The following is a 21,116-nucleotide window of genomic DNA, read 5'->3' as shown; positions in this document are numbered from 1 at the left end:
ACGTTTGCACTTTATAGCTCCAGCTCCTGAGTTTGGGTTCCTGTAGACTTTCACACGTCTACTTCAGTTTCCTCCTGACAAAATATAAGGAGTCTTGGAAGGTCAAATGCATTTTTTAGCTTCTCACACGATTAACAGGAGGATGTGACACAGCACAGAGTGTACCATGTCCTGCCTTGTTCCTCAGTCATTCTCATTTATTTGCTTGACCTGAATTCACAGCTCCTTCGCTCTCACTCATAAAATGGAGCTCGCTGCATGACAAATGATTAACCTGATTACCCGTATTTACTTTTGCCTCTTGACAAACTGTGTTTGTCTGACGTTTAGGAAGCAAACAGACCTGCAGCAAGGATGTGCGTACGTAAATGTGCATGAGTGTATTCAAGAAAGGGTGGGACGCTGTGACCGACAAGCATTTAAATGACAGCAGGCTGCTTTTATGACCTTTAAACCTGTTGACTACAAACAGAAAGTTATCAGAATCCAGCATAACTTTACAGTCCTTTCACACACCACATGGCAACAGTCACAAAGAGAGGTTTAATCATCAAATCATCACATGATGAAAACTTTAGTTCAGCATGCTTTTCTTCTGCACAACTGGAATTATGGGATTGAATCCTTGCAGGAATAGGAACATCTAGCAGTTAAAAAAAATCGTTTGGTTGTTGAGCTTAAGACTTGGATATGGGAAAAGCATTAATTAACCACTTTAATAAGTGGAAAACTGAAGTGTGTGTATATGTATGTGTGAGTGTGTATGTATGTGCATGTGAGTGAGAGTAAGTGTGAGACTGTGTGTGAGTGTGTGTCAGTGCGTGTGTATGTGTGTGTGTGTGAGAGAGAGAGAGTGTTTCTGTGTGTGTGTGTGTGTGTGTGTGTGTGTGTGAGAGAGAGAGAGAGAGAGAGAGAGAGAGAGAGAGAGAGAGTGTGAGTGTGTGTGTGTGAGGGGACGGGAGGGGGATTCTAGAGGAAGGCGGAGATGTAGGGGGCATCGATCCTGACCCCTAAAGTGATGACGAGTCCTTAGCGCTCGCGCTCTTTCCCAAACTGCCCCTCAAAATTCACGCACCGTGTTTGCAAATCAAACACACAAAAAACGTGTTTTTGTTGTTGTTGTTTTTTTTTTAATTAAAAAAAAACCCTAAAGTCATACAAAACCAAATCAAACACATTTTCCTTTTCGCCTTTAAACTTTTCCCAGACATTCCATCACCATTCATTGAACTGTGGCGAAGCCCCGCCCATTACGCACGCTCACGTTTCCATTTCGCGCAGACTTGCCTTAACCTGATTCATCGAACGCGTCTTGATTGACGCGTCGTTAAGCCAATGATCTCCCTAGTCTATTGCGCGTGTCCGGCCCACCCGCGGGCGCTTTGCCAGCTCACAGAAAGTGCCACGACTCCAGACTCAGCGTCTGTTCCGAGTCAGTGAGAAACCGTTGGACTTTCGGGTAAGTTCACGTTAATTCATCCTGCTTTTTCACAGGGATTAAAAACGACCTTATTTAAAGTTATGAGGTGTGAAACGTTAAGCTTGACTCGTGTTTGGTGGGTTTTTATTTTTTTAAGAAATGTATCGAATCTTGGTGCTGTTGGTTTTTGGGAATCTGACTCCTGACTCCTGACTCTTTTTTTTTTCCTTACTAACTTTAACTCCAGTCTCTCTGCTGCTTCTCGGCTTGACTGAAATAAATAAGTCGTGTTTTTTTTTATGTTTTTCAACTTTTAGGGCAGTTGTAATTGTTTACTTTTGTACTCTGCAAACCTGAAAAAGTAAAGTTGGCCATAACGAGTCTTCTTCTTCTTCTTCTTCTTCTTCTTCTTCTTCTTCTTCTTGTTGTGTTGAGATTTTTCTTCATTTGACTACTTTTGTGTAATTTTTCTGGATTTAATTGGGAGTCCCGGACCTTTAGGTTCACAGATTGTTCAGAAGTTGCTCACATCCATTTGTACACGTTTCACTATCTAGAAATGGAAACTGTGCCCCTTTCATCAGCTAGTAATTAAGCTGCTACTTTGGAAAGGAGTCAAAAGCCAGAGGATGTTAGCAGATACACAACTAACAGTTTGTCATGATGTAAAAACAAATCTTTATTTATATTTACTCTTTTTTTTTTTTTAAACAGACATTTACAGGTCAGGTTTTAACACCAGAGAATATTAAATGGGATCCATTCATCCATCCATGTTTTTTTTTTCTTTTTAGAAGAACATTTTAGACATTTTAAATATATATTTATATGTATATTTTTTTAAAGCAGATATTATTTTTGCACTTCTACAAACTGAGTGAGAGAGAGAGAGTGAGTGAGAGAGTGTGAGTGAGAGAGTGAGTGAGTGAGTGAGTGAGTGTGTGTGTGTGTGTGAGTGAGAGAGTGAGTGTGTGTGTGTGTGAGTGAGAGTGTGAGTGTGTGTGTGTGTGTGAGAGAGAGAGTGTGAGTGAGTGTGTGTGTGTGTGTGTGTGAGAGAGAGAGAGTGTGAGTGTGAGTGAGTGTGTGTGTGTGTGTGTGTGAGAGAGAGAGTGTGAGTGTGAGTGAGTGTGTGTGTGTGAGAGAGAGAGAGTGTGTGTGTGTGTGTGAGTGAGTGTGTGTGTGTGTGTGAGTGAGAGAGTGTGTGTGAGTGAGAGAGTGAGAGAGTGAGTGTGAGTGAGAGAGTGAGTGTGAGTGAGAGAGTGAGTGTGAGTGAGAGAGTGAGTGTGAGTGAGAGAGTGAGTGTGAGTGAGAGAGTGAGTGTGAGTGAGAGAGTGAGTGTGAGTGAGAGAGTGAGTGTGAGTGAGAGAGTGAGTGTGAGTGAGTGAGTGTGAGTGAGTGAGTGAGTGTGAGTGAGAGAGTGTGAGAGAGAGAGTGTGAGTGAGAGAGTGTGAGTGAGAGAGAGAGTGAGTGTGAGTGAGAGAGTGAGTGAGTGTGAGTGAGAGAGAGAGTGAGTGTGAGTGAGAGAGAGAGTGAGTGTGAGTGAGAGAGTGAGTGTGAGTGAGAGAGTGAGTGAGTGAGTGAGTGAGTGAGTGAGAGTGTGTGTGTGAGTGAGTGAGAGAGTGTGAGTGTGTGTGTGTGTGTGAGTGAGTGTGTGTATGTCACATTTAAACATGTAAACATTTTAAATATATATTTATATGTATATTTCTTTAAAGCAGATATTATTTTTGACTTCTACAAACTGTCTTTGCCAACACAAACTTGTCAGGGATCTGTTCTTTTAATTAAATTTAATTAAACCTTTCATTTGGAAAACTCCATATAGCGTACCTTAAAAAAAGTTTGACTTCTTTTTAGCTTTTTGGCTAACTTACATCCAATACTTAGGATCCTTAAAGAAATGCATTAAAATGAAAAAATATTTGTGCTTGAAAAATAACCTATTTTGACTGATAGAAACTAAGTGATCTCAGTACTCCTGAGAGAGCGGAACGTTCTGGAATAGAACGAGGTTCCCGGAAATTAAGTCTGGTCTTTATCAGCTATTATGTTGCCCTTGTAGTTTCTTATTTTTATTATAAAAAAACCCGCACACACATTGCGAGCTCATATTGTTAATACACGGTTAACTGATAGAGCTCGAGTGGCAGGAAGTTTGGGATTTGAGATTAGAGAGCTTTGTTGTCATGCTGGTTAAATACTTAAAATTATTACCTGTATGTGGGTAATATCACTGTCCAAGGTCTTGGGGGGGGAGCGAGCGAGCGTGTGTGTGTGTGTGTGTGTGTGCGTGTGTGTGAAAGGTAAAATCGATCTTACACTGCAGGCTTTGAAAACCTGCTTCATCTATTCAACACATCATCATTTACTTCTTATCCGTTTACGGTTCTCACTCACTCATCTTCTACCGCTTATCCGAACTGTCACGGGGAGCCTGTGCCTATCTCAGGCGTCATCAGGCATCAAGGCAGGATACACCCTGGACGGAGTGCCAACCCATCACAGGGCACACACACACTCTCATTCACTCACGCAATCACACACTACGGACAATTTTCCAGAGATGCCAATCAACCTACCATGCATGTCTTTGGACCGGGGGAGGAAACCGGAGTACCTGGAGGAAACCCCCGAGGCACGGGGAGAACATGCAAACTCCACACACATGAGGCGGAGGCGGGAATCGAACCCCCAACCCTGGAGGTGTGAGGCGAACGTGCTAACCACTAAGCCACCGTGACCCCCTGTTTACGGTTATTTCGTGTAATGTTGTGGAATGTTTGTGAGACAAGTTCACTCCTGTTATCACTTACGTTACAGCGTCTAGAAACAGCTGCTTCACCTCTCTCTCTCTCTCTCTCTCTCTCTCTCTCTCTCTCTCTCTCTCTCTCTCTCTCTCTCTCTCTCTCTCTCTCTCTCTCTCTCTCTCTCTCTCTCTCTCTCTCTCTCTCTCTCTCTCTCTCTCTCTCTCTCTCTCTCTCTCTCTCTCTCTCTCTCTCTCTCTCTCTCTCTCTCTCTCTCGTGACGTGACGTGACGTGACGTGAATAAGGCATGCTGAAGAGGAAATAAACATAAAGCACAGTCTTCGGTCCCAGAGCCTGGAGACTCATTAGCCTTGGATTATGTGACTAGTTCATTATACGAATATAATTTTAGAAAATCAGCATCTTCTATCTAATCAGACTGGATAGTTTAAGAGCGCTGTGCTGTGAGGATTGCCACCGGCTCTTTCTCTGCTTCTCACATTGCTAATTCTCAGTGAATAAGAGATAACAGATTTACCACATGGAATTATCACCCCCCCCCCCCCCCAACCCAACCCAAGGGATGGCAGAGATTTCTGGAAATCTAATATACTTTAATTTTTGTATAACACACTCATCACAGCAGCATCTGTAACACAACTCTGACCTTACCTGAGGAAGTGGAACAAAATTACTTTTTAAATAGTTTTTTTAATGTATTTTTCCTCGTCTGTCTGTAGCTGTCCTCGTTTCTCAGAGGACGTCCATACCGTGTTTGGTCTGCCAGGTTAAAAACGAAACCATGAAAAGAAGCTGCGCAAGGTGCTAAACGATCCGCTAATTTCTGTGCTGTGTGTAAACAGACCAATACAGTTTTTATTTATTTTTTTATGGGGCAAATTTAATCATGCCTGCTAATTAGACATGAACAGGATAGTGACCTGACCGGCAGGTGACCAGTTAAAGACCAGTTTTACCCTCTTGACTGGGTGTGTAAGGCCTTTTAGTGTGTGGGTTTGTTTATTTGTTTATTTTTATCCTTCCTTATAGCGTATCACACCCCAGAACAGCAGATTAGTCGGTTCAACAGTGTATTGAGAGTTGAATTGAAGCATTTCCAGGATTCATACCACTCTGAACATTTCCTCCATAAAGCATCAGATGGGTGTTAAAGACGAAACCGTCCCTCCATTTAATGTCCTGCATTTAATAATAGGGTGCTATTATTATTATTATTATTATTATTATTATTATTATTATTATTATTATAACTTTGGGTTGGTACTTGGTTGCACTGTAGCTTTACCTAATGTACTAACTATAATACAAGCCCAAAGGTGTGTTGTAAAGGATTCAGCTTTTCTGTTTGATTGGTATAAACTTGTGCCAAGAGAACATTTCCCAAACGTTACATCACCCACACCAGCTTAACCTGTCGACAGGTTAGAAGATTCATGCTCTCGAGCCCAATTTGTGAACCTGCCAAACTCCGTGTACCGGCAGAACCCGATCTCCATTAGACCAACTGACTTCCGTAGCCTTGGGTTGTGTGTAGCGCCTATTGGATAAACCACGTAGCGCAGCCAGTTGGACATAACTTGACTATTTTAAGAGGCTGAAATGAGACAGTTGTCATCAACTTGTGCCTGCTGTTAAGAGTGTGTAGGAAGACACACACTCCACAATGTTCATCGCCCTGCCAGTAACTAAACTAAGCACTTATGGTCTCTGGAAATTACCCCAGTTTAAAATGCTTTTACTCATCAACTTGCTGAATGTTTTTAAAAAAGAAAAGGAAAGAAAAAAGTTTTTTTTATACCAAATCAAAGATCTTTCCAGCTTCCAATAAATTCGAAGCCTGGAAACTCCTAAACGTGGAATGCTCAAATAAGATTTATTTGTGTTTTTATATATCTGCTTCTGGAACCAGTGTGTACATGTTAACCTAATCCCAAAATAACCCAATAATAAGCCGTTTTATTTACGTTTAAGCTCCGTACCCACCCTCTGGAGACGAGCATGTGGAACCTGTTAGTGTCCCGAGGCTAAATCCCGACGTGTTAAAAATGGAACGAGTGATAAAGAAAGCAGGTTGTAATCACACGCTCAAGCTTTTAGACTGAAGTCCTAGTCGTGTTCCTTTAAGGAAGAAAAGATAAACCTGAAAAAGGTCCTTCAGTCCTCCTGTCTGGCATTCATCATACAGTACATAAATGGCAGTAGGTTTTGTTTGAGCTAGATTTGCCTGTGTGCAGAGAGTGTGTGAGATAATGACAGTGGTCATGCTAATACTCCTTGATTAAAAGCCGTTTGAAGGTCTGAAATACTATCTATCCTGTTACAGCTTTGCTTTTCTTTCAGGGAGTTTGCACTGAAGTGTCCACTCAGCATTTTTCTGCTTATTGAAGGCACCTCAGCGTGTGCGTGTGTGTGTGTGTGTGTGTGCGTGCGCGTGCGCGCGCAGTCCTTTAGGGTTCCCACTCAGGCCTGAAGATATTCATAGGAATTCCAAACCACGTTCATCGAATCGTTAGTTAGGGGAGTCGGCATCATGCAATTCGGCTTCTCCACAACGATTGAATGGAAACCGGAGAGCAGAGTAGAGAGTGACGCACCGCGCTCTTTGGATGGTGTTGCGTAACCTTGTCTCCAGTGGTCGAGACTTGGGAAGTTGCCATGTTTTGATGAAAAGGCCTTTGAGACTGGTAGGGAGTAAAGGAAGGAGGATAGACTGTCTGGGTCTCTGGACCTTGGTTGCTGTACCTGAGTAGATAGCTTCGTAGTTTTCCTGACCATAAAAGTACAGTAATTTTTTTTACAGATTTTATTCAGCCAGATAAAGTTCTTCTTTGAACTGCACCAGAAAACACAATATTCCTCTTTCTGCGTTAATATTTGTGTGTATGGATAGACACTAAATCTAATAAAAACAGTATTAATGTCAGGTCATGAATGTCCATCACAGTCATTGTTTCTTTTTGTTGCAGAAACGGGATTATTGCTGGTACAGGACTTAGCAAAGATGGATGTGTACGACCCTCAGACCCTCGGCATCATGGTATTTGGTGGCTTCATGGTAGTTTCAGCTATCGGAATAGCCCTGGTCTCCACTCTTTCCATGAAGGAGACCTCTTACGAGGAAGCCCTGGCTAAGCAGCGCCGTGAATTGGCCAAGGCTCAGCCCCAACGTGGGGACAAGAAGAAGAAGGCAGCTGAGAAGAAAAGCAAAGCCAAGAAGAAGGAGGAGAAGCCAAACGGGAAGCTTCCTGAACAGGAGGAACAGCATGACTCTGGCCATGAACCTGCTTCAGAAACGAGTGAACCAGAGCCTGAATCTGAACCCGAGGTCCCTGCTGCACCTGTGCCTGTTCCTGTATCAGTTGCCCCTGTTGTTCCAGTCATCCCAGAGCCCAAAGTTCAGGTGGCAGTGGCGAAGCCTGCTGTAGCAGTATCCCCACCCGCGCTTTCCCCAAAAGATAAGAAAAAGAGGAAGGTAGCCAAGGTGGACCCAGCCCCTGCTAAACCTGTAGAAATTGTCTTAGAAACCATGACCAAAGAGCCGGCTCCTAAGAACACCAAGGATTCCGCCCATAAGGACTCGACTTCTAAGGCTGCCAAGGAACCTGTTGCTAAAGTTGTAAAAGAACCAGCTGCCAAGGCCACTAAGGGTGCCAAGGAAGCATCTCCTAAGGCTGCCAAAGAATCTGTCGCTAAGGAGCCATCTCCAAAGCCTGCCAAGGAACCTGTTGCTAAGGAAGCATCTCCTAAGGCTGCCAAGGAACCTGTTGCTAAGGAAGCATCTCCTAAGGCTGCCAAGGAACCTGTTGTTAAGGAAGCATCTCCTAAGGCTGCCAAGGAACCTGTTGCTAAGGAAGCATCTTCAAAGGCTGTCAAGGAACCCGCTGCTAAGGAACCGTCTTCTAAGGCCACCAAGGGCGCATCTTCTAAGACTGCCAAGGAACCTGTTACTAAGGAAGCAGCACCTAAGCCTGCCAGGGAACCTGTTACTAAGGAAGCAGCTCCTAAAGTTTCCAAAGAATCATCTGCCAAGGTAGCAAAGGAAACCACCACTAAAGAACAAGGCACGAAAGTTGCTAAGGAACCAAGTGCCAAGGGAACGCAGGGACCTGCTGCCAAGCAGCAGGGTGGTAAAGCCAATAAAGAACCTGCTGCTAAGGAATCAGCCACTAAATCGGCTAAGGATCCTGCTCCCAAGGAACAAGTCGCTAAAGCAGTCAAGGAGCCTGCCATTAAAGAAACAGCAAAGGCTTCCAAAGAATCAGCTGCCAAGTCTGCGAAAGAAACGAATGTTACAACTAAGGAGCCAGTTTTGAAGGCGGTCAAGCAGCCTTCTGTCGCTGTGGTGGCTGAGGTTGCCCCAGTGCCGATCGTTCCACCCAAAGCTGAGCCGCCCAAACCTGAAACCTCTTCCAAGAAGAAGTCAAAAAAGAAGGCAGAACAAGGTAGGTGCTACAGATTAACACGTACTAATGAGTTTAACAGTAAATGAAAACCTGTAGGTACCAGTTGGCAGGGTTTTATTTGCCTAATACATACCTGTACTTTCGTTAAGTAATAGCAGCCTCTGAGATTGACGTGTGCTTTTGAATTATCCCACAGGTGGTGATATTTTCTTTCTTTTGGAATTTGAGTTGACTGTCAGAGGAATATTACAATGTTTTTACTTCGAAACTAAATGACAGTTTTCTCTCCGCTTCTTTTCTGCTTGCCTGCAGCACCTGCGGTGGATGTTGCAGATGTTCCCCTGCTGTTACCATTTAAAACTCTGGTCTCCACCCTGAGCAGTTCCAGTTTCAGTGACTCGGAGACGCAGAAGCTTTTGGAGATCATTAGTGACAAGGCGGGAGCTGACACCTGGCAGCTGGTACTTTCTTGTTTTTGTTTTTCTTCCACACCTTGGTCTTTGTATCTGTCTGTTTTTACTCATTCCTCTGTCTGTGCCGGGTAGAACTAAATGAGACAAATTTTCTCCAGGGTCTTGGTGCTACATAGAACTAAATAGAGCTACATAGAACGACATAGAGCTAAGGACTTAAAGGAAGTTAGTCCTAGCCACATAAAGTGATTCTGTGCAAACAGTGCAAACACTTAAAGGTGGGGTCTCCGTTGTTTGAAAGCCAATGTTGACATTTGAAATCACAAAAACAAACACGCCCCTAACCCAAATGGGTCCCACCACTGTATTGATAGCTCCGCCCACACATACATACGTAACCCAGGTGCACTGAACACTCTCTCGGTGTTGACAAGACGCGCCCCTTTCTGCCCATTGGCTACACGTTAGTTTTGTTTTGTTTTGTTTGGATGCAGTTTTCTGAAGCATTTCTCAAACAACGGAGACCCCACCTTTAAATCAAACAGCTGATTTTCAGTCTGATTAGTGCGTTATTTAACGTGGGTTTCATTAGTTAGCTACTAAGCAGTATGAACCTCTACTCCTCCTTCTCAGAACTGCAGTAGTATTCGATACACTTGTGAACACTTAGACCGAGACACTGCTATCTTTTTGCTTGTTATTGTGATTGTAAGGACTGTTGCAGTCTAGCAGTTTACCTACTCTCTAATTTCCTCATATTGTCTTTGCTTTTAAAGTTTGTTTGTGTCTGCTTGTTTATCTCATTTTTTTTTTTTCCTGCTTGTCCAGGCATCTCAGAGGGGTGACCCCTTGGCAGCTCTGAAGAAGCAACTGGAGGAGAAAGACAAGCTCTTGTCTGCTGAGCAAGAGAATGCCGCGGCATCCAAGACACGCATACGAGAGCTCACTAAGGTTTCCGTCCTTTCGTACATCAACACTGCTGTACATTTATACATTCATTCATTTTCTACCACTTATCTGAACTACCTCGGGTCACAGGGAGCCTGTGCCTATCTCAGGCGTCATCGGGCATCAAGGCAGGATACATCCTGGACGGAGTGCCAATCCATCGCAGGGCACACACACACACACACACACACACACACACACACACACACACACACACACACACACTCTCATTCACTCATGCAATCACACACTACGGACAATTTTCCAGAGATGCCAATCAACCTCCCATGCATGTCTTTGGACCGGGGGAGGAAACCGGAGTCCCCGGAGGAAACCCCAGAGGCACGGGGAGAACATGTAAACTCCACACACACAAGGCGGAGGCGGGGATCGAACCCCCAACCCTGGAGGTGTGAGGCAAACGTGCTAACCACTAAGCCACCGTGCCCCACCACTGCTGTACATTTAGTATTAATATTGCATTAATCGATCAGTGACGTCAGAGAGCATTTTATTCTCTAGCGTGAGTTCTCTCACAGTGAGTCCTCAGTTGACACCGTAAATCTCGACACGACACGTTTATATTTACCAGGAAACGGCAACCCTGACGTTTGTTATGACAAGATGTGAAAGAATCACTCTCACCCCGAGAGCACACACCTTTAGGCTTGAATATACGTGCATAATGGAAGTTACACCGGCAGTAATGTTAACATGATAGTAGCTGTGTAACAGAAGTCGTTCCCTGTGTACACTTCAGACGTGTTGACAGATCAAATCTACTTTTTCTCGCTAGGTGGAACTCTGCATCTCGTGCTAAGTACCCCATCAGCGCTATGATTTGTTTTGTTTGTCGTGTGCCTCCAGGAGCTGAACACAGAGAAGAGCAAGACTACGTCGGTTGAAACTCGACTGAGCTCCGAGCTGAGCGCTCGCCAGCAGGAGATCACTGCGCTGAACGCCCGCATGAAGGCTTCCTACGATGAGCACACGCTCCAGACACAGAAGCTCAACAGCAAGGTTCAGACAGCAGCCAATATTTATTAAGATATTTAAGATCCGGTGTAGACATCTCCATCTCTAATCATGTTTGTTGATGGATTTATTTGTACGTGTTACCGGTGTCTGTGTTAGGTTTCGTTTTATGGAGCTCTTTTAATAGACACCAGCTGTGTACATGGTGAATGTGAAGCAGGGCAACACGGTGTGGTGTTTATCCATGCACTTTCACTCATGTGTTTATGTACATCGTGTATGTTTAGATCCAGAGCCTGCAGGATCGGTTGGAGAACGGCCCTGCTGCCCAGCTCGCTCGTCTGCAGCAAGAAAACGGCATCCTGAGAGACGCTCTGAACAAAGCCTCCAGCCTCACCGAGAGCATGTACATATACACACACACACACACACACACACACACACACAGGTAGCCACACAGAGGAGGTTAGCCACCGTCTTAATGCATATCAAACGTAGCTCACAAATGTAATGTGTGAATAAACATTTACAAAAATTATGCTTTTATTGAAAATCTCTGAGTAGCAACCTTCCTGTACGAGTTGCCTACCTTAATATCTGTGCTCGAGCCAGAGAGTGAATTTCTGGACCTTGTTATTCCACGCCAAATTGCACAGCAATGTGGAAACTCCAACAAACCCAAAGTACTGTTTGAAGAGACGAGGATGTGCGGTCACTTTTGTATTTAAACCCATTGAGTGAAACTGGTTTACTGGCTCGAATATAGACTTTTTTACAGTCAAACATACGTGTGTAGTAGCCGAGTTACTGCTATAATATCAGCCGAAAACTAGATGCCGTCACATTACAGGCCGTGTACAATTTCCATGAGATATAGAACGGAAAAAGGGCAGCTTTCCAACTTCAAGGAGTCGGCTTTAGAAGCTGCTACTCAGGTCAAGTGGTTTCTGTGTCCTGGTCAGTTAAAACACCACTTGATCTTTGAGCTCTACTCAACATGTACTTCTCTGCAGAGTGAAGAGTAAGTGCTGATTGAAGTGGCGTGTATTTTAACTGTTGTTCTCTCTCTCACACACACACACACACACAGACAAAACGCTGAGCTGGTAAAGCTGCGGCAGGACGTGGTGCGTCTGAGCCGGGAGCTGAGCGAACGCACGGACGCTCAACATGCCGACGAGGAGCGCCGAAAAGCGCTGGAATCCAAAATGGCTGCCACCGAGGAGCAGCTCACCCATGTCAAGGTGAGAAGTATTTCTGACCTTTAAAGGGGGCGTCTCGGAAGCACGAGGTCTGAAGAAGCGTGAAGATTTTATTAGATCCGTTCTCAGTTAACTATTTAGTTCATGCAATATTCGCTAAATCTGTGAAATGACAGATCTAACATCATTAGTAGTTGAGAGCACACTTGTGTGATACTCACAACACCTTCGTGCTGGAACCTGTGCTCAGTACACGTGCGCTGAAACAGATGTGTGTGTTCACAGGCAGGGCGTGCGGAGGCTGAGCAGGTTTTGCAGCAGGCATTGGAGAAGGTCAAGGCCGAGTTGTGTCAGGCGAAGAACAACAGCTCCACCCTGCAGGCCCAGCTGCAGCAAGCACAGCAGGACGGCAGCCAGCTCAGCGGTCAGTGATCTACGTTCTCATCGCTTCACGTACAACACGACTGTATTATCGAATCACATGACTAAATATCTTTCTTTGAGTAATACATCACACATCAGGACAAAATCGCGTTCTTCCAGGCGACTCGATCCATTCTTATTTCTCTGTTCGAGACATTTGACCTGTGTGTCATTTGGGATGAGTGAATGAATTACGCTTGTGTTCTCAGAGCTGCAAGAGCGTGTGCATGCCACAGAGGTGGAACTAAAGGACAGGTGTGCAGAGGTGCAGGCTTTGAAGAGTCAACTCACTCAACTGCAGCAGGACGCACAGGAACATGTCCTCGTGGAGGTTCAGGCCCCGCTGCAGTCTACAGCACAGGTATTTTCTCTAGGAATTGATCAATCAAATAAAAACCGGTGATAGAAAACTAAACGGTTACATGATCATGTGTTGTGTGCAGGTGGAGAACTCTGAGGAACTGCAGCAGCTGAAGCACAGGTAAAGATTTAGTAGGATTTGAGACAAAATACCTTCAAATCCAAAGCTCTTCAATCCGGTTAAATGGAATAACCGTGAAAGTGCATTTAGATGAGCTGTAAATGAGCTGTTACGAGCTGAAAGAACAAAGATGTCGGTCTAAAGCTGTGACTCGTAATCCTCAGAAAACAAAAACCTGCTGCTTCTGTTGCTTTCAGTGAACCTTTTGGATTTTCTCCCTTTCTCAGTATAAAGGAGAAGGAGGACTTGGTGGCTTCTCTACAAGGACAACTAGAGAAGATGAGATCAAGTGCAGAGGAGGTACCGAACTCGTATAATACGCTTTAATTTTACACTTATTTTACCTTCTAAAGGAAAGTATACAAGATGTTGGTGTTTCAGACGGAGAGCTCGGTGCAGCAGCTGCAGGGAAGTCTTACACAGCGAGAGAGCAAGATCTCGGCACTGGAGGAGGAGATGAAGCAGCTGAGAGAACAGACAGAACAGCAGAAATCTACAGTAAGCTTCCGATCCTTGTTGTTCCTTATTATAAGGCGTGCTTTTTAATACGTTTCACTCAGGCTAGGTTCACAAGAAAAGGATTTCCAGACAGTCTGACTGAATTCATTGCACATTTTTTATACGGAACTCTATTTATAATTAAATGCTTATTTTCCATCTTGCATCAGCTTCAGAATCTTAGTTTGAATTCATTTCCAAATCTCACTATAGAAGTTTTTTTTTCCTTCTGGTTTTTACCCCCGTTAATGTCATGCGATCACGATAAATGAGCGTGTCTTTTATGTGTGTATTCTAGAATCTAGAGTAAACATGAACCTGTGTTGAACTGTGTCATTGACCACGTTACAGACGGAGAGCTCAGTGCAGCAGCTGCAGGGAAGCCTCACAGAGCGAGAGAGACAAGTCTCAGCACTGGAGGAGGAGATGAAGCAACTGAGGGAACAGATAAAGCAGCAGAACGAGGCGGTAAGAAAACTTTCGCCTCCTGGTGATTTCAGCAGTATTGCCCACTCCAACGGTTTTCCTCAATCGCCCACTGTTGTTGTTGTCGTTGTTGTCGTTCACAGGCCGAGGCTGCGGAAGCGGAGCAGCCCTTTGAGAAGTAAGGATCTAGTACACGCGGTATTATTTAGTGGTAAAGAGAAATGTAGTTTTCATTGAAAGAAAGGGGAAAAATATGTCTTTTTTTTTTTTTCAGCTTGGAGAAAGACGCTCGTCTGATTACTCTGGAGGAGGAGCTCCTGCAGCTGAGAGGGCAGGTGGAGCAGGCGAAGGCCGAGAGCAAGGTTAGTTAGTGTGCATGAAGAACAGCTTTACGTACAGAGGTGACAGAATGAAACGCCGAGTAAAACAGTTACCAGAGCATTAAGTAATCATAGTGTGTTTTGTGGCTTAGATGCTAAATGTTTCTGTGTGTGTGTGTGTCTGTCTGTGTGTGTGTCTGTGTGTGTGTCTGTCTGTGTGTCTGTGTGTGTGTGTCTGTCTGTGTGTGTGTGTGTGTGTGTCTGTCTGTGTGTGTGTGTGTGTCTGTCTGTGTGTGTGTGTGTGTCTGTCTGTCTGTGTGTGTGTGTGTGTCTGTCTGTGTGTGTGTGTGTGTGTGTGTGTGTCTGTCTGTGTGTGTGTGTGTCTGTGTGTGTGTGTGTCTGTGTGTGTGTGTGTCTGTGTGTGTGTGTGTGTCTGTGTGTGTGTCTGTGTGTGTGTCTGTCTGTGTGTGTGTGTGTGTCTGTGTGTCTGTGTGTGTGTGTGTCTGTGTGTGTGTGTGTGTCTGTGTGTGTGTCTGTTTGTAGGATCTTCAGGAGAAAAATTGTGCTGCCTCTGAAGCTCTTGCTGCAGCTGAGCGATTGAGTGAAGAAAGACTGAAACAAGCAATGATTGCCCAGGTGTAAAACACACACACACACACACACACACGCACACACACATAGACAGACACACACACTCCTGAACACTTACTTTCCTGAGCACAGCTACGAATATAAATCCTGTAAACCTTAGCGGTCATGATGGTTCTAACATGGCTGTGTACGTGTGTGTAGAATGAAGTCAAACAGAAGCTCGAGGCTCTCCAGGTGCAAACTAAGACGGCGCTCCAAACCCTCTTTCCTCACATCGCTATAGAAACAGAACAGGTAAAGGGATCGTCCTTACACATGACGCAACGTAGTGTTTCATAAGAACCTGTTATAACGATGGATCTGTGTAAGCAGCGCAGTGAGGGTTTGTGTTGACCTCAATACTACCGCATGGAAAGGGGAACATCTGAAATGGTCAAACTCCGATTAAAAAAAGTGTGTGTCTGTGTGTGTGTGTAGAGTAACTGGTTGGAGCTGTTCACACTCGGCGCACAGGAGACACTCGCGCACAGTCAGCAGAATGCATCTGAAGATAAAGACTCAGCACTAACAGTAAATAAACACACCCTACTCCTCCCATATAACATACCGTTCCTGAACTTGTTCACATGCCGTGTGTGTGTGTGTGTGTTACAGGACACTCTACAGAAGTTAAAGGAAGCTGAGGAGAAACAGACAGCGCTGCAGGCGCAATGTGAGCAGTACAGAGCCACTCTCAGTGAAACGGTATGACGTTCATTTGCTTAATCATTTCCTCCCATTTCCTAACACCCAGCTGCTCACTGACTCTGGTGTTGACACACACACACTCGCTCTCTTTCTTTCTTTCTTTCTTTCTTTCTTTCTTTCTCACTTCCTCCGTGTGTGTAGGAGGGCATACTGAGGGATTTACAGAACAGTGTGCAGGACGGAGAAGCCACATGGAAGTCCAAGATGTCTGAAGTCGAGGAACAGCGGCAGGCGGTAAGCACACACTATGACCATGAACACCATGGGAATTTTTTTTTAAAAGAATTTGTCTGATTCAATGCAAGTAACACACACACACACACACACTTGTGAAAGGGTTCGTGTTCATTGGCTTAGAAGCTAGGAGTCAACGCCTGGCAGTGACGCAGACGCAATTTCCCCCTTTTTTTCACAGCTCAAAGGGCAGGTGATGCTGCTAGAAGCACAGCTGGAGAAACAGCTGGAGTCCATCAGCTTCACCCAAAGCTGTGCTGAGGAGGTGGAGCAGGTAAGGCTCGTGTTGCACTCAACACTCGCACCTGCCACAGGAGGGTTTGTATGCGTGTAATAATTTTTTTTTGTTTGTTTTTGTTTTTTAACTCTTCCAGCTAAAGACGTTGTTAACGACCACTCAGAGTCAGCTGGAGGCGGCCCAGTCGGACGCTCAGAAACAGTGTGCCGAGCTCTCAGCAGTAAGTCTACACACTAGGAAAAAGAGTCTAATCCTCATCGTCATGAAAAACTGACGCACTGATCTCAGTACAGCTCCCAAGTGCATGTGAGAAGAGAGCTGCAGGTGTGTGTGTGTGTGTGGTCAGCGTCAGGGGTGGGGCGTGTGTTTGAGTCACTGCTGTGCGTTACAGGTCAGACAGCAGCTCCAGGCGGTGACCGAACGTGTACGGAGCAAAGAGGACGTGCAGCCCGGCCAGGTCAGGCTGGGGAATGTAGCTGCTCTGCTGTGTGTGGTGTGGCGGGAAGAAAACTTTGAACTGCGGCTTTTGCTAATGCTAGTTATTGAGTCTGCGTTGCCTGCGTTTGCGAAGGTGGCGTCTGTCTTTGGTCAAAGTCTTGCTGTACGGGGGCCTCGTCCTGGACGAGAACTCTGGGCATAGGCATGTGCCGATAATCGTCTGTACCACACAGTTTATATATAAAAAGCTTCGATCACCAAACTCATATACACCACCATTTTATCAGTGAAAATGCCGTCAGCACATGTCTATCCTGAGCGCATGTTGTGTTGGATTCTGGACGCTGAAGGGGTCCGAGTCCTCTGTGGGTTTCTTGTGTCTACATGTCCGTCTAACGTCTTCACTCAGATTCCTGCATCTCTCCTGCATTTCTCTTTTCCCCTGACTGGTCTGTAAACTGGTCTGAACTTTGACCTCTCGTCGCAGGTGCAGGCACAGCTGGAGCAAGCAAACGTCCGACTGCAGACAGAGGTGAGCGTGCGCCAGCACGTGGAGCACAACTACGACCAGGTAACATTCAGAAAATACCAGGCGGCTTTTATCACTTCCTTTAGACGCCGTCTCTTGTGTATTGTCTATAGAGACAACGGAATAAAGTGTGCGTACGTATGTTCTCTTACAGGCCCAGAGGTGTGTGGGCGACCTGGAGGCCCAGGTGGCAGAGCTGAAGGCAGCAGGAGAAGGAGCCGCCACCGAGCTGAAGGTTCCCACAAGCACCACATCTTTCATGGCAGCTCGCAGCAGACGAGCGCAGATTCACTCACTGTGTGTGTGTGTGTTAATAGGAGAGGCTGGAGAAGGAGGCGAAGCTGACCCAGGAGCTCAGCGAGACCTCTGCGACGCTTCAGCAGAAACTGAACGACACTCAGGAGGAGCTCACCAAAGAGAAGGAGGTGGTGAAGAGCCTGCATGAGCAGCTACAGGAGAAAGTGCAGCAGCAGGTGCTGTTCTCTTCCCAGTGACCTCTGTCTCTGTTAGGCTGCCAGTTAATTGGTAACTAATCAGCAGTTGATCACACACACATATATACCTGATCCACATCTACATCCTTCTACATATTCCTCCAACCCCATGACACACTGATGTACATCTCTGTAACCCGAGATACCGCTCGTGTCCTAAACGACGTAGTACGCACTATACACCTCCCAGTAAAGCCTATAAAACATAGAAGGTTAGCATTGTCTCAAATGGAATGATAACTCTACCTCTTCTTGGTGGAATTTACACTCTGAACTCACTATTTATAACACACAATGGCGCATGCATCAAGTATCTGGGCTGAGCCAAAGGTAATGACGCATGACGCTCAATCATCGTCAGCATCGACACTGATCAGGGCCTAACAATTTTACAGTTTAGTTCACTTTCAGTTTACCCTAAACGTGTGTGTCTGTGTGTGTCTGTGCGCGCGCGCGTGTGTCTGTGCGCGCGCGCGTGTGTCTGTGCGCGCGCGCGTGTGTCTGTGCGCGCGCGCGTGTGTCTGTGCGCGCGCGCGTGTGTCTGTGCGCGCGCGCGTGTGTCTGTCAGTGTCAGTGTGTGTGTCTGTCAGTGTGTGTGTCTGTCAGTGTCAGTGTGTGTGTCTGTCAGTGTCAGTGTGTGTGTCTGTCAGTGTCAGTGTGTGTGTGTCTGTCAGTGTCAGTGTGTGTGTCACACTCACTCGCGATTTTCCAGTTCGTCTCAATTAACGGAGCCTCACTTCAGCTTCACCTTTGTGTACGATTCCAGAAACCCCACCCGAGTCTTTCACGTTTAACCAGGTCACACCGCCAACTCTACTTTGTTTTAACCGGGTTATGGACACAATAGAGGTGTGTGTGTGTGTGTGTGTGTGTGTGTGTGTGTGTGTGTGTGTGTGTGTGTGTGTGTGTGTGTGTGTGTGTGTGTGTGTGTGTGTGTGTGTGTGTGTGTGTGTGTGTGTGTGTGTGTGTGTGTGTGTGTGTGTGTGTGTCTGTGTGTGTCTGTGTGTGTCTGTGTGTGTGTGTCTGTGTGTGTGTGTCTGTGTGTGTGTACTCAGATTAGTTTACTCCTATATTTAACAGCACACAATAAGCTGAGATTTCACGAGTCATCAATAGAAACATTACTTACAACTTTTTTTTAGTTATTTTTTTTAAGACCGCTGTTATTGTATTTTCTCACACTGAAAGCACCACAAACTAACTTTTACGTTGTAATTAGATAAATGACAACGTTGTATAGATCAGATCGTAGTGCATAAAAAGGTATAATTAATGATAGTGTGTATTTTCTTTCTCTTTGTGTGCCTTCAGGAAGGAGAGGAGCTGAAGGAAGGAACTTCCGTGTGACGTCTCGGCAGGAAGGACGAGAAGCCGAAACACCAAAAAATGCCTTAATTTTTCTTTTGTCTCTAATTGTTTGTGTACTGTATTAAGAGGAGCGCAAAGGGAGGGGAGTGACATACCGGGTCCAAACACAAATTTAACAACTGATTTATATTTTAAGTAGAATTCTTTAAGTATGTGTTTTTTTTTTTTTTTTTTTGTTTTTTCTTACCATCCACGTCCAAGACTCATCACATTCCTCCGATTGTCAGTGTTACGAAGAAAGGGCAAAGTGCATGTGCGTCAGACGCACAACCCCGTGCAATCACTCACAAAGACTGTCCTTCACATGGAAGTGAAGAGAAGGAACATTTCACGTTACAGCGATGCAACACGAACCTTTACGCTGCTTGTAGTCGGCTGCTGACCAAATGTGATTTAAAAAAATTAAAATAAACATTTAAGAGATTATTTGTGTTTTTGTCTTTGTTCTAATGAGTCCATCTTTGTCTTGTTATGCTCAGCTAAGACGATCCACAAAGCTTTACTCCGATCCAGTACATCAGTTTGAACCGTTTCCACTGAATGGTGTTGCTTTGATTATAAACACAGTTCTGTAGAAGTCTTTATTGTGATTGATCAGAAAGTATTGTTTAATTAATGAATGAAGACAGCGTCTAATCTATATATTTATTGATATTATAATTAACTATATTAGTATTATAATAATCTGTATTATTATCGATATAATTAACTATATTATTATTATTATAATCAATATTATAATTATCTTTATTATTATTAGCTTTATTATTATAATTATCTATATTTGAATTATTTTATAATCAATATTTTTATTTTTATCATTATTTTATTACAATTAACTATATTATTATTATAATGAACTATTACTATTATAATTATTTATATTTATATTATTATTATTATTAAGTATATTAGTATTATAATTATCCCGTGACCTGAGGTAGTTTGGATAAGCAGTAGAAAATGAGTGAGTGAGGGAGAGTTTTATAATTATCTGTATTATTATAATCATTATTATTATAATGAACTATCTTATTATAATTAATTATAATAATAACATAATTTATTTATAATAATAATGTAATTATTATTATAATAATTATTTATATTACTATTATAATTATCGATATTATTATTATTATTTTGTTATTATTATTATTATTATTATCTATATTATTATAATTAATTATATTATTATTATTATTTATATTATTACACTTACCCGACATCATTATAATAACAGCTCATGCACAGGGTGATATAAAGTCTTTTCTAAGGAGACGTTTATTTCACATTGTCCCTTTAAATCTCAGGACTTTTTTCTCATGACCTTCAGTTCACACCATCATGCACTGTGCAGCTCCTGTTAAAATATCAGCTGTTCTGTATGTATACATTCTCCTACATTTATTTTAATCTTATATATTTATGTTAATAACGATTCGTATAATGATCAGAGTTAGTAATGTTTTATATATATTTTCTTCGTACTTTTATTTTAAAACGTCTAACCGGAAGTTCATAATCTGCGCGGAAACCCAGTAAATTTACTCGGACACTTTTAATCCCGTTTTGTGTTCTAGGATTGGTTAATTCTCTGGGTTCAGAAATATCTGACCAATAGGTGAGTTTATAGTATTCTATAGTAGCCAATCACAGAGAGGAGGCGGGATTTATCTGGACAGCCTCATGTCAACAAGCAAGATGGCGGCGCGCGTTGGCGTTTTACGGTTAAACTTGATGCGTTTAAGGACTCCGTGTTCGTGTGTAAGGAGTTTTTCGTCGCGGTCACACGCGCCGGTTAACGAAGACTTTACATCCGAACGCGTACGACGGACATTCGTGGATTTTTTCCAGCAGGAATATGGACACCGGGTTGTTCCGTCCTCACCGGTTCGACCCAGAGGAGACCCGAGTCTGCTGTTCGTCAACGCGGGGATGAATCAGGTCAGAATCACAGCAGTGTTTTATGTATAAATTCTCATTTAACATCCTGTTAGAGTTCATCTGCTTCTGTAGAGAGAGAGGCTGAAGTGTTAAAGAGGAGACACCAACACCATGTGACAACAACATCCTCATCAATAAACATTTATCAGACTGTATATTTATAATCTCACCCATCCGGTGTCTATAATCTCACACACCCTCCACTGTCGATAATCTCACACACCCTCCACTGTCGATAATCTCACACACCCTCCA

At 43.9% G+C, this 21,116-nt stretch overlaps 2 protein-coding genes across 4 annotated transcripts in view; both read left to right on the top strand.

The window, feature by feature from the left end:
- Positions 1 to 1,300: 1,300 nt before the first annotated feature.
- On the top strand, positions 1,301 to 19,340 carry rrbp1b (ribosome binding protein 1b). 3 transcript variants are annotated; one of them, XM_060858885.1, is made up of 27 exons: positions 1,301 to 1,459; positions 7,153 to 8,628; positions 8,902 to 9,050; positions 9,831 to 9,953; positions 10,818 to 10,970; positions 11,213 to 11,331; positions 12,016 to 12,169; positions 12,413 to 12,551; positions 12,760 to 12,911; positions 12,994 to 13,031; positions 13,259 to 13,331; positions 13,413 to 13,529; positions 13,881 to 13,997; positions 14,099 to 14,133; positions 14,230 to 14,317; positions 14,819 to 14,911; positions 15,068 to 15,160; positions 15,344 to 15,436; positions 15,521 to 15,610; positions 15,755 to 15,847; positions 16,029 to 16,121; positions 16,222 to 16,305; positions 16,477 to 16,542; positions 17,011 to 17,094; positions 17,207 to 17,287; positions 17,370 to 17,525; positions 18,858 to 19,340. In XM_060858885.1, exons 2-27 carry the CDS (start codon positions 7,188 to 7,190, stop codon positions 18,891 to 18,893), a joined length of 3,960 nt encoding a protein of 1,319 aa, XP_060714868.1. In that variant the 5' UTR covers positions 1,301 to 1,459; positions 7,153 to 7,187; the 3' UTR covers positions 18,894 to 19,340. The 3 variants fall into 3 exon arrangements, with proteins under 3 accessions (XP_060714868.1, XP_060714869.1, XP_060714870.1); XM_060858886.1 differs by having other exon boundaries at positions 17,370 to 17,577; XM_060858887.1 differs by lacking the exon at positions 16,477 to 16,542.
- A 1,236-nt stretch (positions 19,341 to 20,576) lies between these two features.
- Positions 20,577 to 21,116, top strand: part of aars2 (alanyl-tRNA synthetase 2, mitochondrial (putative)) — a 14,195-nt gene continuing 13,655 nt past the window's right edge. Inside the window, exon 1 of the mRNA XM_060859378.1 lies at positions 20,577 to 20,861. Coding sequence (XP_060715361.1) covers positions 20,604 to 20,861 — 258 coding nt within the window. The 5' untranslated portion in view covers positions 20,577 to 20,603. The remainder of the gene's footprint in view (positions 20,862 to 21,116) is intronic.

Source organism: Tachysurus vachellii, chromosome 23, assembly GCF_030014155.1.
Source record: "Tachysurus vachellii isolate PV-2020 chromosome 23, HZAU_Pvac_v1, whole genome shotgun sequence".
NCBI lineage: Eukaryota > Metazoa > Chordata > Actinopteri > Siluriformes > Bagridae > Tachysurus > Tachysurus vachellii.
The sequence above is the reverse complement of the archived record's forward strand: the minus strand, read 5'-3'. Positions and strand labels throughout refer to the sequence as shown.

Excerpts from the sequence above, each read along its gene's own strand:
- rrbp1b (XM_060858885.1), top strand. The coding sequence starts at position 7,188 with ATGGATGTGTACGACCCTCAGACCCTCGGCATCATGGTATTTGGTGGC. Across the intron at positions 13,332-13,412 it reads TGAGATCAAGTGCAGAGGAG|ACGGAGAGCTCGGTGCAGCA; the intron begins GTACCGAACTCG and ends TTGGTGTTTCAG. Across the intron at positions 16,306-16,476 it reads AGTGTGCCGAGCTCTCAGCA|GTCAGACAGCAGCTCCAGGC; the intron begins GTAAGTCTACAC and ends TGTGCGTTACAG.